At 44.4% G+C, this 12,500-nt stretch overlaps 1 protein-coding gene across 1 annotated transcript in view; it reads right to left on the bottom strand.

The window, feature by feature from the left end:
* The window catches only part of LOC308172166 (laminin subunit alpha-3-like), a gene marked incomplete at its 5' end in the record, with an annotated part of 92,123 nt that overhangs the window by 55,361 nt on the left and 24,262 nt on the right, over positions 1 to 12,500 (bottom strand). The window contains 5 exons of the mRNA XM_080547077.1: positions 6,380 to 6,514; positions 7,945 to 7,992; positions 8,306 to 8,359; positions 10,886 to 11,017; positions 12,004 to 12,094. Of these exons, the coding sequence (XP_080403203.1) occupies positions 6,380 to 6,514; positions 7,945 to 7,992; positions 8,306 to 8,359; positions 10,886 to 11,017; positions 12,004 to 12,094 (460 nt within the window). The remainder of the gene's footprint in view (positions 1 to 6,379; positions 6,515 to 7,944; positions 7,993 to 8,305; positions 8,360 to 10,885; positions 11,018 to 12,003; positions 12,095 to 12,500) is intronic.

A 12,500-nucleotide genomic window follows, 5' to 3' on the forward strand; every position in this document is an offset into this window, starting at 1 on the left:
CAGTTAAGTTAATTTTTTAAATCACGACTATCTGAAATCCATCGATTAACCTCGGCAAAGGAGAAGTGCTCACTCAGATTCAAACACATTTGTGAACACAATTTGAGAGAAATAGGCCTTTTGTGTACATAGAAAAAGTCTTAAGTCTTTGATTTCAACTCGTGAAAAATTGGAGCAAAAACAAAAGTGTTATATTTTTGTTCAGTGTGTATATACTGTATATATAGTCTGCCACTGAGGTAAAATGTAATAAATTAAGCCCTTTGAGACTATCAGCATACATTTTTCCAACAGCAGTAGGTCACATAAAGGTCACTGTGGGCGAATCAAAACGTCTGCAGAAGCTACTGTATGTGGCTGTGGCCAAAGGGGAAACAGCGGCCGAAAAAAACCTCAAAACACGCACCGGCACAGTCTGGGTATCCATAGTAACCGGGGGCACACTGGTCACATTGCTGTCCCACGTAGTTGGCACGGCAACTGCACTGGCCATCGGGTCCGCAGGCTCGGTCGGTCACACCTGGCCCGTCACAGCGACACTCTGGTGGACGGACTTGTGGGAGAGAGAGGAATGTTAACTGTGTGAAACCCCCGGGAATTCGAGGTTAGTCGCACGCTAGAAAGCTCCTGCAGAGTCTATTTTTTCTGAACGTCATCAGGCACTAATTTCTCCCTTTTTTATGGCTTATATAAGTTTTATGTAACTCTCATTTAACACAAGTTACTTTGGTTTTCCGATTGCTAAAATGCCGTTTGAGGTAAATAAAGGAGGGAACGTCTCTCAGTCACACTTGCAGCCTGCGGTGTACAGTGCCTCCCCGTCTCACAGTGTCTAACGCTACGCTGCCTCCCCTTACAGATGTCACTACGCTCAAAACTGAACTTTGTGATGATGTCGCAGCAATATTTAAAGCTGGGCTTCATGCAGGCGATAACCTCTCGTTTATTAAGACTGAACTGCTTGCTCTGAAAACAGAATTATCTGGCAGCATATCCACTATGGAAACTGATTTCGCGGAACTTAAGGACTTCATTACACAGTTAAGTTAATTTTTTAAATCACGACTATCTGAAATCCATCGATTATCTCGGCAAAGGAGAAGTGCTCACTCAGATTCAAACAAATTTGTGAACACAATTTGAGAGAAATAGGCCTTTTGTGTACATAGAAAAAGTCTTAGTTCATTCATTAGAGTTCATTTTTTAAATCAGACTATCTGAAATCCATCAATTATCTCGGCAAAGGAGAAGTGCTCACTCAGATTTAAACAAATTTGAGAACACAATTTGAGAGAAATAGGCCTTTTGTGTTAATAGAAAAAGTCTTAGGTCTTTGATTTCAACTTGTGATAAATTTGGGCAAAAACAAAAGTGTTATATTTTTGTTCAGTGTATATATATATAGTCTGCCACTGAGGTCAAATGTAATACATTAAGCCCTTTGAGACTATCAGCATACATTTTTCCAACAGCAGTAGGTCACATGAAGGTCACTGTGGGCGAATCAAAACGTCTGCAGAAGCTACTGTATGTGGCTGTGGCCAAAGGGGAAACAGCGGGCGGAAAAAAAATCAAAACACGCACCGGCACAGTCTGGGTATCCATAGTAACCGGGGGCACACTGGTCACATTGCTGTCCCACGTAGTTGGCACGGCAACTGCACTGGCCATCGGGTCCGCAGGCTCGGTCGGTCACACCTGGCCCGTCACAGCGACACTCTGGTGGACGGACTTGTGGGAGAGAGAGGAATGTTAACTGTGTGAAACCCCCGGGAATTCGGGGTTAGTCGCACGCTAGAAAGCTCCTGCAGAGTCTATTTTTTCTGAACGTTATCAGGCACTAATTTCTCCCTTTTTTATGGCTTATATAAGTTTTATGTAACTCTCATTTAACACAAGTTACTTTGGCTTTTCGATTGCTAAAATGCCGTTTGAGGTAAATAAAGGAGGGAACGTCTCTCAGTCACACTTGCAGCCTGCGGTGTACAGTGCCTCTCTGTCCCACAGTGTCTAACGCTACGCTGCCTCCCCTTACAGATGTCACTACGCTCAAAACTGAACTTTATGATGATGTCGCAGCAATATTTAAAGCTGGGCTTCAAGCAGGCGATAACCTCTCGTTTATTAAGACTGAACTGCTTGCTCTGAAAACAGAATTATCTGGCAGCATATCCACTATGGAAACTGATTTCGCGGCACTCAAGGACTTCATTACACAGTTAAGTGAATTTTTTAAATCACGACTATCTGAAATCCATCGATTATCTCGGCAAAGGAGAAGTGCTCACTCAGATTTAAACACATTTGTGAACACAATTTGAGAGAAATAGGCCTTTTGTGTACATAGAAAAAGTCTTAGGTCTTTGATTTCAACTCGTGAAAAATTAGAGCAAAAACAAAAGTGTTATATTTTTCATTTATCAGTGTATATATATATAGTCTGCCACAGAGGTAAAATGTAATAAATATTCATTAAACGTTACCTGAACACTTGGGGTAGGTGAAGCCTGGTTGGGAACATCGGTCACACTGTTGACCTACGATCTCTCGGCCACAGAGACACTGGCCTGATACCTGGTTACACATAGAGTCCAGGGAGCCCTCCCTCATGCACTGGCAGGCTGGGGGGGAGAGAGAGAGACAGAGAGAGAGAGAGAGAGAGAGAGAGAGAGAGAGAGAGAGAGAGAGAGAGAGAGAGAGAGAGAGAGGGAGAGAAGGAGAACAAGAGAGTGAAAATGTTGGCTCTGAGATCAAACAGGTTCAGGTAAGCGACCTTGCCCAAGATCAAGAATGCATGAGATCACCTGGAAACCAGAGTGTGTGTGTGTGTGTGTGTGTGTGTGTGTGTGTGTGTTCATGCATGCATGCGTGTACACTCACTGAACACTTTATTAGGAACAACTGTATCTTCTCATTCAATCAGGTGGTGTAATGATGTGGGGAATGTTTTCTTGGCACACGTTGGGCCCGTTAATACCAATCAATCATCGCTTGAATGCCACAGCCTATTTAAGTATTGTTGCTGACCATGTGCATCCCTTCATGGCCACAATGTACCCATCTTCTAATGGCTACTTCCAGCATGATAGCGCAATTTGTGAGTACAACTCAAAGGAATGTTTCCAACATCTTGTGGAATCAATGCCACGAAGAATTGAGGCTGTTTTGAGAACAAAGGGAGGCCCTACCCAGTATTAGTATAGTGTTCCTAATAAAGGGAGGCTCTACCCAGTATTAGTATAGTGTTCCTAATAAAGGGAGACCCTACCCAGTATTAGTATAGTGTTCCTAATAAAGTGTTCAGTGAGTGTATGTGTCTCAACTACAACATCCATAGAAAGAGGTCTTCTGACAGGTAAACTGGTGCCATTTTCTAAATACAGGGTTGTCTAATTTAGAGGGAGGCCGAAAGGGAAACAGAGGGCGAAAAAAACTCAGGACACGCACCGGCACAGTCTGGGTATCCATAGAAACCGGGGGCACACTGGTCACATTGCTGTCCCACGTAGTTGGCACGGCAACTGCACTGGCCGTCGGGTCCGCAGGCTCGGTCGGTCACACCTGGCCCGTCACAGCGACACTCTGGTGGACGGACTTGTGGGAGAGAGAGGAATGTTAACTGTGTGAAACCCCACTGAGATGACCTCACCAAACACTTCATCAGTTGTACTACTCAGCTGCTCACTATGAAACACAAACATATCGAATATCGTTCCAACATCAATATATATAGTATCTATCTATCTATCTATCTATCTATCAATCTATCAAACTATCTATCAAACTATCTATCTATCTATCTAACTATCTAACTATCTATCTAACTATCTATCTGTCTATCCGTCTATCCGTCTATCCGTCTGTCCGTCTGTCCGTCTGTCCGTCCGTCCGTCCGTCCGTCCGTCCGTCCGTCCGTCCGTCCGTCCGTCCGTCCGTCCGTCCGTCCGTCCGTCCGTCCGTCCATCTATCTATCTATCTATCTATCTATCTATCTATCTATCTATCTATCTATCTATCTATCTATCTATAGTCTGCCACTGAGGTCAAATGTAATACATGTCTAGTGAATGTTCATTAAACGTTACCTGAACACTTGGGGTAGGTGAAGCCTGGCTGGGAACATCGGTCACACTGTTGACCGACGATCTCCGGGCCACAGAGACACTGGCCTGATACCTGGTTACACATAGAGTCATGGGAGCCCTCCCTCATGCACTGGCAGGCTGGGGGGGAGAGAGAGAGAGAGAGAGAGAGAGAGAGAGAGAGAGAGAGAGAGAGAGAGAGAGAGAGAGAGAGAGAGAGAGAGAGAGAGATAAAGAGAGAGAGAGAGAGAAAGAGAAAGAAGGAGAGATAAAAGGTGAACAAGAGAATGAAAAGGTTGGCCCTGAGATCAAACAGGCTCAGGTAAGTGACTTTGCCCAGCCTGAAGAATGCATGGAATCACCTGGAAACCAGATGTGTGTGTGTGTGTGTGTGTGTGTGTGTGTGTACAGTATATGTATGTGTGTGTGTGTGTGTGTGTGTGTGTGTGTGTGTGTGTGTGTGACAGAGGGCCAAAACTCAGGACACGCACCGGCACAGTCTGGGTATCCATAGTAACCGGGGGCACACTGGTCACATTGCTGTCCCACGTAGTTGGCACGGCAACTGCACTGGCCATCGGGTCCGCAGGCTCGGTCGGTCACACCTGGCCCGTCACAGCGACACTCTGGTGGACGGACTTGTGTGAGAGAGAGGAATGTTAACTGTGTGAAACCCCACTGAGATGACCTCACCAAACACTTCATCAGTTGTACTACTCAGCTACTCACTATGAAACACAAACATATCGTCACCTTCATAAAAGAATGGCTTACGTCACAATTATGTTTTTAAATATCATAAATCTAAATATCATATATTGTATTATATTATATATTTCAAATGCCCAATAATATTAATTTTGGTTCAATTTATTCAGTTTTTCTCTAATTATTACTTAAAATATACAATATGACTTAAAATAAAATGTAAAATATATATATATAAAATATGATGTAAGCCATTATTTTAAGAAGGTGACAATATCGAATATCATTCTAACATCAATATGTCCTGCGCTGTCCGCTACTGAGGTAGAATCTAATAAATGTCTAGTGAACGTTCGTTAAAACGTTACCTGAACAGTGGGGGAAGGTGAGGTCTGGTCGGGAACATCGATCACAGTGTTGACCTACGACCCCGATGCTACAGAGACACTGGCCTGATGCTAGGTTACACACAAGGTCATAGGAGCCTTCCCTCGTACACTGGCAGGCTGGGGGGCGGTGGAGAAAGAGAGAGAGAGAGAAAGAGAGACAGAGAGAGAGAGAGAGAGAGAAAGAGAGAGAGAGAAGAGAGAGAGAGAGAGAGAGAGAGAGAGAGAGAGAGAGAGAGAGAGAGAGAGAGAGAGAGAGAGAAGAGAGAGAGAGAGAAGGTGAACGAGAGAATGAAAAGGTTGGCCCTGAGATCAAACAGGCTCAGGTAAGTGACTTTGCCCAGCCTGAAAAATGCATGGAATCACCTGGAAACCAGATGTGTGTGTGTGTGTGTGTGTGTGTGTGTCTCTACTACATCATGAATAGAGAGAGGTCTTCTGACAGGTAAACTGGTGCCATTTTCTAAATACAGGGTTGTCTAATTTAGAGGGAGGCCGAAAGGGAGACGGAGGGCCAAAACTCAGGACACGCACCGGCACAGTCTGGGTATCCATAGAAACCGAGGGCACACTGGTCACAATACTGTCCCCATGTAGTTGACATGGCAACTGCACTGGCCGTCGGGTCCGCAGGCTCGTTCCGCCACACCTTGCCCGTCACAGCGACACTCTGGTGAACGGCATTGTGGGAGAGAGAGGAATGTTAACTGTACGTCTGCAGCAGTTTTTTGTTTGTTTTTTCAACATTGAAACGAAACATCAATATTTCGTCTTGTTCTTTTTCGGGAGGTCATGTTTTGGTGCAGAATGATTGTTGTCGATCTAACAAAAATGGTGGGGACTCCTCAATGGTCCGGTGTGAAAAGGCCGAAAAGGTAAGTAAAGTAAGTAAGTAAGTAAAACGTTATTTATATAGCACCCTTCCCAGCACGGATGCACAGGGTGCTTTACATATAAAATAAAATAAAGATATAAAAAGTGCAAATTCGAAACATCAATGATTAAAAACAAAAAGGGGACAACATAAACAGAACATAAACAGGAACAATAAGAAGGCTAAAATTGACTGCCGGCCTGTCTAAACAGATGTGTCTTTAGTTGCCGCTTAGAAATGTGTTCTGAAGGAGCGGCTCTCAGGTCAGGGGGGAGGGCGTGTGGTCGGGTGAGAAGAAGGATGGAGACAGGAGACAGGGGACATCTCACCCTGGCAGTCTGGGAAGGAGTGGTACCCTGGTCGACAGCGGTTGCAGTGCTCCCCCTCCACGCCGTCACGGCACCGGCAGCGCCCTGACGCGTCACACACCTCCGAGTGTGTTCCCCTGCGCTCGCACACGCACGCTGAACACACACACACACACACACACACACATACACACACACACACGACACACACACGCAGGCACGCATACAGACACACACACACAATCACACACACACACACACACACATTAAACACATTTCACCAGACAATAACACTGCAAAATCAGATACAGCATCAATAGACAATCAGGAACCCTGTGGTCATTCCCATGGTAGGCTTTGTAGATATCCCTTAGAATCAGACCTGGTGTTTGGAACAGTTTAGCAGGAAATGACTAACACTTCCTACAATGCTAACCATACTGGATCTGCTCTGTGTCTCTGTGTAGATGGCAGTGGGTGCCAGTTTCTTGCCAATTCCACAGCCTGGTATTGGGAGACATGCACAGGACTGGCGCTGGCTTGTAATGGGCACATTGAGCACCAGAGAATACCTCCATTGTTGTCTTTGCCCCCTAACAGCTCCTAAACATTAAAAACAGCCTCCCAAAGTTATAGATGAAATTCCTTCCTGGTCAGTATGAAAGTCAGTCATTGTTTGTCTACATTCCCAGACCAACAATGAAAGTAAATACCACAGACGACGTGGAGTCGTACAGAGAAATATCCCTGTTTCAATTAAAACGTTATCTTTCCAATCTGTTTTTTCTTCTTTTTCTTTTTCCTTTCTATCCTTCCTTTATTCAAGCTGATCCCCAGCTGAAGGGAAAAGCAAAAACTGGGAATCTTGGAGGGGAGCGTTGCTATTAATAGAACGTCTGTTTCTCTCGGAATCATCCCAACTTACCAGTGGCATCATGGGAAGATGAACTGGAGACTGTCAGAGACACGTCAAAAACATGCTGCTTATTCATCATCATTAGACTGTTATACAGTTGGCAAAGTCATACTGTTATACAGTTGGCGAAGTTATATAGTTGGCAAAGTAAAACAGCCGTCATTGCCAGAGATACACACCGGGGGGGATTCCAGTCTCAATAAATCTCACATTATGTATCAAACCCAATCACTCTGTCTGTATTCTCCCTGCGTCTCACATACTGACGTTATCCACTCTGTCCTCTTGAGACAATGCGAGCAATAAACCCCTTTTCTGGGCTGGAGCATGACCACATGACCACATAACCACATGCACTTAACCTCTGACCCCAAGTAAACCCATTTTCGACTCAGCAGTGCCCTAAAGGGTTTTGTAATCTGTAGTTAATGTCCTCTCCTGTCCATAGAGGTCAACATGACCCACAGAAAGAGTCAAAGGCCACTTCAGGGGGGGGGGGGGGCTTTACCCACTATAGGGCCAACAACCCCAACCATACTACTGTGCTACTGGCCCAGGTATTCTCTTTTCACATGATCGTTTGCAGAGCGGTTTCAGTAACGGTGGTGGATGTGTAACCAGGCCAGGCCCAGGGGCTGCATCCACCATAGCGTAGCCTAATGACACTCACGCTGACAGCTGGGTGGTCCAAAATAACCTGCCGGGCAAGCCGTGGGCTCTGTGTAGAGGAAGAGGGAGAGAGAGAGAGAGAGAGAGAGAGAGAGAGAGAGAGAGAGAGAGAGAGAGAGAGAGAGAGAGAGAGAGAGAGAGAGAGAGAGAGAGAGAGATAGAGAGAGAGAGAGAGAGAGCAATAAAAAACACAATAAAAACACTATAAACTGTAAACACATAATAAACTAAATCACTTGAATGTTGGATAAACACAGAAAAAAGGACGGATTTATGTGACTGCTCGTGTTTTGTTTTGTTCAAAACATCTGGCAGATTACATTACACTGTGAGTACCAGTATATCGTAAGTACAGCACTTACCCACAATATGTCCTGCAGGAGATTTGGTGGTTGTAGGCGGGTAGATTGGATATCCTGATTACAAAGGAGAGAGAGTAGGATCAATTCAACACCATGAACATCTACCCTGTAATGTCCCTCTGCAGAGTGATCTATTGTGATAATCAATCTTGATAAAATTGCGATACTCTTTTTGTAATCTACAGAATGTAGTCAGTGGTAGACCCAAGAGCATGAAGGGAACAGAAGGGATTAGACGCAGGAGCAGGACAGACAAACAAACCACGCTTAGATATTTCCTTACATAGACCAAGTACATGGAAATGTTGTTTGTCTGTTTACGTCACTCTCTTTAACACACTCACACTCACTGGAGCAGCGTAACAGTTTGAGAAGACATTCCCTTTTATGGTTTTGAAAAAATCCCACTCAAATACAAAGCAGGGCAAGAGTTCAAAGAGTTCAAAGTTTCTCTAGGTTGAAACACCTTTGCTAAAAACGTTATTGGAAAGCTCTAAGACGCCGTGCTAGAAAATGAAGACAGAATGGATCTAGACAAAATCCTACTTAAAACCCCTCCTGTCAACCTTCAATGGTTTCTGTCTACATGTTTAGACTACGTTTAGTGATCAAACAGCCCGGAGATAAATGCCTGCTTTTAATAATTACCTTCAGTGATAAATCTTGGTGTTTTATTAATAAGATAATAAAGAAGACCAACCCTAATTCTCACCCTCGGACATAAATCTCCTATTTATATGACGTGAGAACACAAACCACCTGGGGAAGATTACAAAGTTTCTGCGTGTAAAAAGACCCCACTCCAGTGTAAAAGTAACATGAAAGGTTTTGCTTAATAAATTGTGTTCATCCGCGATTACATGAAACAGGCCTATCAAGATAGTCCATACAGCTATTTTTCTGTGGAGAATCAGATTAGACAAGGATAATACGAATTGAGGTGACTGGAATGTAGCCAGCCAGAGGGCACGCTGTTCCACTCTCTCTGTTGGATTGGTCTGAGAACGCCCGTGAAAAAGATTCCATATTTAGAATCTGAGTAAAAAAGTTCCTCATTAGGGACTGTATCTGACAAAGAAGGCAAAGAACATCTTTAAAACATAAACATCTTAAAAATGGCATGGCAACGTCCTAATGTGACCATGAAGACAGCACCTCATACTCAATAGGCTCCATTTACATTTACATTTACATTTTTGGCATTTAGCAGACGCCTTATTCCAAAGCGACTTACAATCAATACATTTGAATACTAAGCATGTGAATCAGCAGTCCACCATTCGTTGCAGGAAGAGTACTCTAGCTCGGGCCCGGGGCCACTGATAGAAGAAAAAATCGCCTTCTACTAAAACCTTTTTTTTTTTTTTTACTGGAGAAACTGAGAAACAGTACAAGGGGGGCAATAGAAGTTCTAGGGACACAGTAGAGGGGAAAGCGGGTGTCTTTAGGAGACGTAGAGGTGAGGGTCGGAAGATGTCTCAAGATGGCTCCCTATCCAGTGCATGCAGGGGAATTCTATTCTATTCTAATATAGACAATTATAATAGATGTACAGTAAGTCTCAGGCAAAGCTGTCTCACACATCATCGTGCGAGACGTTGAGGCTGCTGTGACAAGTCGGCGGAGACGCCCTAATACAGTAAGGTCGCGTCAATCACCGCTCCCGAGACTCGCATCCAGAAGGAATGCTTTAAATAGAAAGTGTTAAGACATGAGGCTTGTGTATCATTATCTTATGACAATCTTAAATCTATAATCAGAATAAAGGGAAAAAGCAGTGTGTGTGTGTGTGTGTGTGTGTGTGTTTGTGTGTGCGTGTGTGTGCGTGTGTGTGTGTGTGCACGTGTGTGCGTGTGTGTGCGTGTGGACGTGTGTGTGCGTGCGAGTGTGTGTGTGTATCCACATGTTAGGATAGAGGCGTGTGCAGATGGAATGCGCTACAAGCATGGTTTTCTCTGAGGGTATGTTGTTGTAGTACAGTATATCTCAAGTGACAGAAAACACAAACTCGTTCACCTCAGCTCCTCTCTTTGTGGGAGCTGAGCATTATGGCTTAGGAATGTTTAAAAGACTACTACAAAGATACTGTTTTCAGAGAGATAAAAGTATAAACGTAAATACTTCAACTGAGGACCTAAAACACCCAAAAGGAGGACAATTGTTCATGTTTATAAAGCAGGTATTTAACGAAGGAATATGGGTCACTTGGCTTCAGCACGAACGCTAGGCTACACTCTGGGCTCTTGCAGGACCAGTCTTCCTCCAGGCCAGAAGCAGGACTTCCTTAATTAGGAGCCTCTGAAGTTTGAGTTTTCCGCCCTCACTCTGAGTCCATCCTGTATGTTCAATAAGGGCTAAGGGACTGTGCTGCTTCCTACTTGTCACTGATTCATTCATTCATGAATTCATTCATTTGTTTGTTTGGACATTCGTTCATTCATTCATTCGTCCATTCGTTCATTCGTGCATTCAGCTAATTCCCACTGCGCATACTAATGTATAATACATGTCCTGTCCTGAATTTACGAGTTCACATAAGTCACATGTTCATCACACTGCCAAGGAAGGGAAAGTACTTACGGGCGCATTGCGGGTAACCATAGTAACCCTCTGCACAGCGCTCACAGTTGTCCCCGGTGAATTCTGGACGGCAGAGACAGCGTCCTGACCCCATCTCACAGCGAGCGGTGGCCCTGGGATCACACCTGCAGGCTGCAGTCACACACACACACACACACACACACAAATAGAGCTCCATTTATTATGACAGAAACACACATATTAAATGGATAATTGGACTGATAAATGGAAGTGTGGCCAACGAAAAACACCTGGAGACACGTTGACGAGTGTTCCGGCTTTTCTCTCAGCCCTGGACAAACACACCTGATTCAGCTCATCAATAGCAGCTGCTTTAGTAGAATCAGATACACACCCTGCAGCTTCAAATGAATGCCGGTGGATCTATGTGCCAATATTTGCCAGTGTTCCCGCACTGAACATTCATAAGCCTACAAACGGTAATCAAAGATGATGACGCTAAAGAGCTTTCCCTGTCAGTGTTTTCCCGAGTCAACACCTTCCGCTGCTAAGCCCGTTTAATTGACCGGAGCTTCTTCGGGCCTTTTCAAAGCGCCGGGGGGTGCAAACCAGATTAATTCCATCACCTCCTCTCCGAAGCCCAAACACAACTGGAGGCTATTTACAGTATGTGGCAGGGGGGGGAAAGAACCACTACGTACCACGCCAGCAATGTAAACAAGTGCAGAGCCCGATTTAGCAACAATACAAGTGGCACGGTGCTAGCTAGCGCCGGTGCCGCCGTGCGTGTGCGGCGTCTGTCTCGGAACCGCACGTCCCGACGTCCCGAGGGACATGCGGGTACTTTGACAGCTGCTCTGTTTCCGCCTCACAGATTAGTCACAGGTTAGAAGTTGAGTTCATTAGACAACACAAGGTTATCATTCTACCTGTTTTGATTTTGCTATAAAATAAAAGCCTACAGTACCATAACAACATGTGCTTGGGAACATATACCTTAACAAACTACCGTAATGGTAATATCTAAGTAAGTAGACTATAAACTATAGAACACAAATTAAGTTACACAAGGTCGAAGGGGGAGAGAATAAAGGTGAAACAGAGGGGGAAAAAGGAGGGGGAAAATAGGGGTGGGTTGGAGGGGGGGGGGGTCTCACGTGTGCATCCGGAGGGAGAGTCTACGGGTACTCCATAAGGTCTGTAGAAGCCTTCAGCGCAGTGCTCACAGTTCACCCCTGCAGTGTTGTGCTAGTGAAAGGGGAAAACACACACCGAGATATCAGACAGATCTCACACACTATCACTTGACAGCGAGGGGGGGGGGGGGGCTTGGGCCTCGTCCAGAAACATCCGGAAACAACCCCTAGCCCCTACATACTGAAAGGATTGGATAGGTATATAAAAATAAAAAAAAGATAGTGAGAATTATTATCTAGCAAGATTGTTAATACAAGCGTCTTTGAGTGTCTAGAAATGCGCTATATAAGTGTAATGTATTATTATTATTATTATTATTATTATTAATAATGCTATCTTGCTTTTCCCTCTCAAATCCTCATATCTGCGAAGGGAGTTGGAAAAAAGGACTATACTTGATACTATCACTCTATAACCTTTGCACTACTGATGTTAACATTACTACCCTTGTACTACT

Source organism: Nansenia antarctica, assembly GCF_963989245.1.
Source record: "Nansenia antarctica genome assembly, chromosome: 16".
NCBI classification, from domain to species: domain Eukaryota; kingdom Metazoa; phylum Chordata; class Actinopteri; order Argentiniformes; family Microstomatidae; genus Nansenia; species Nansenia antarctica.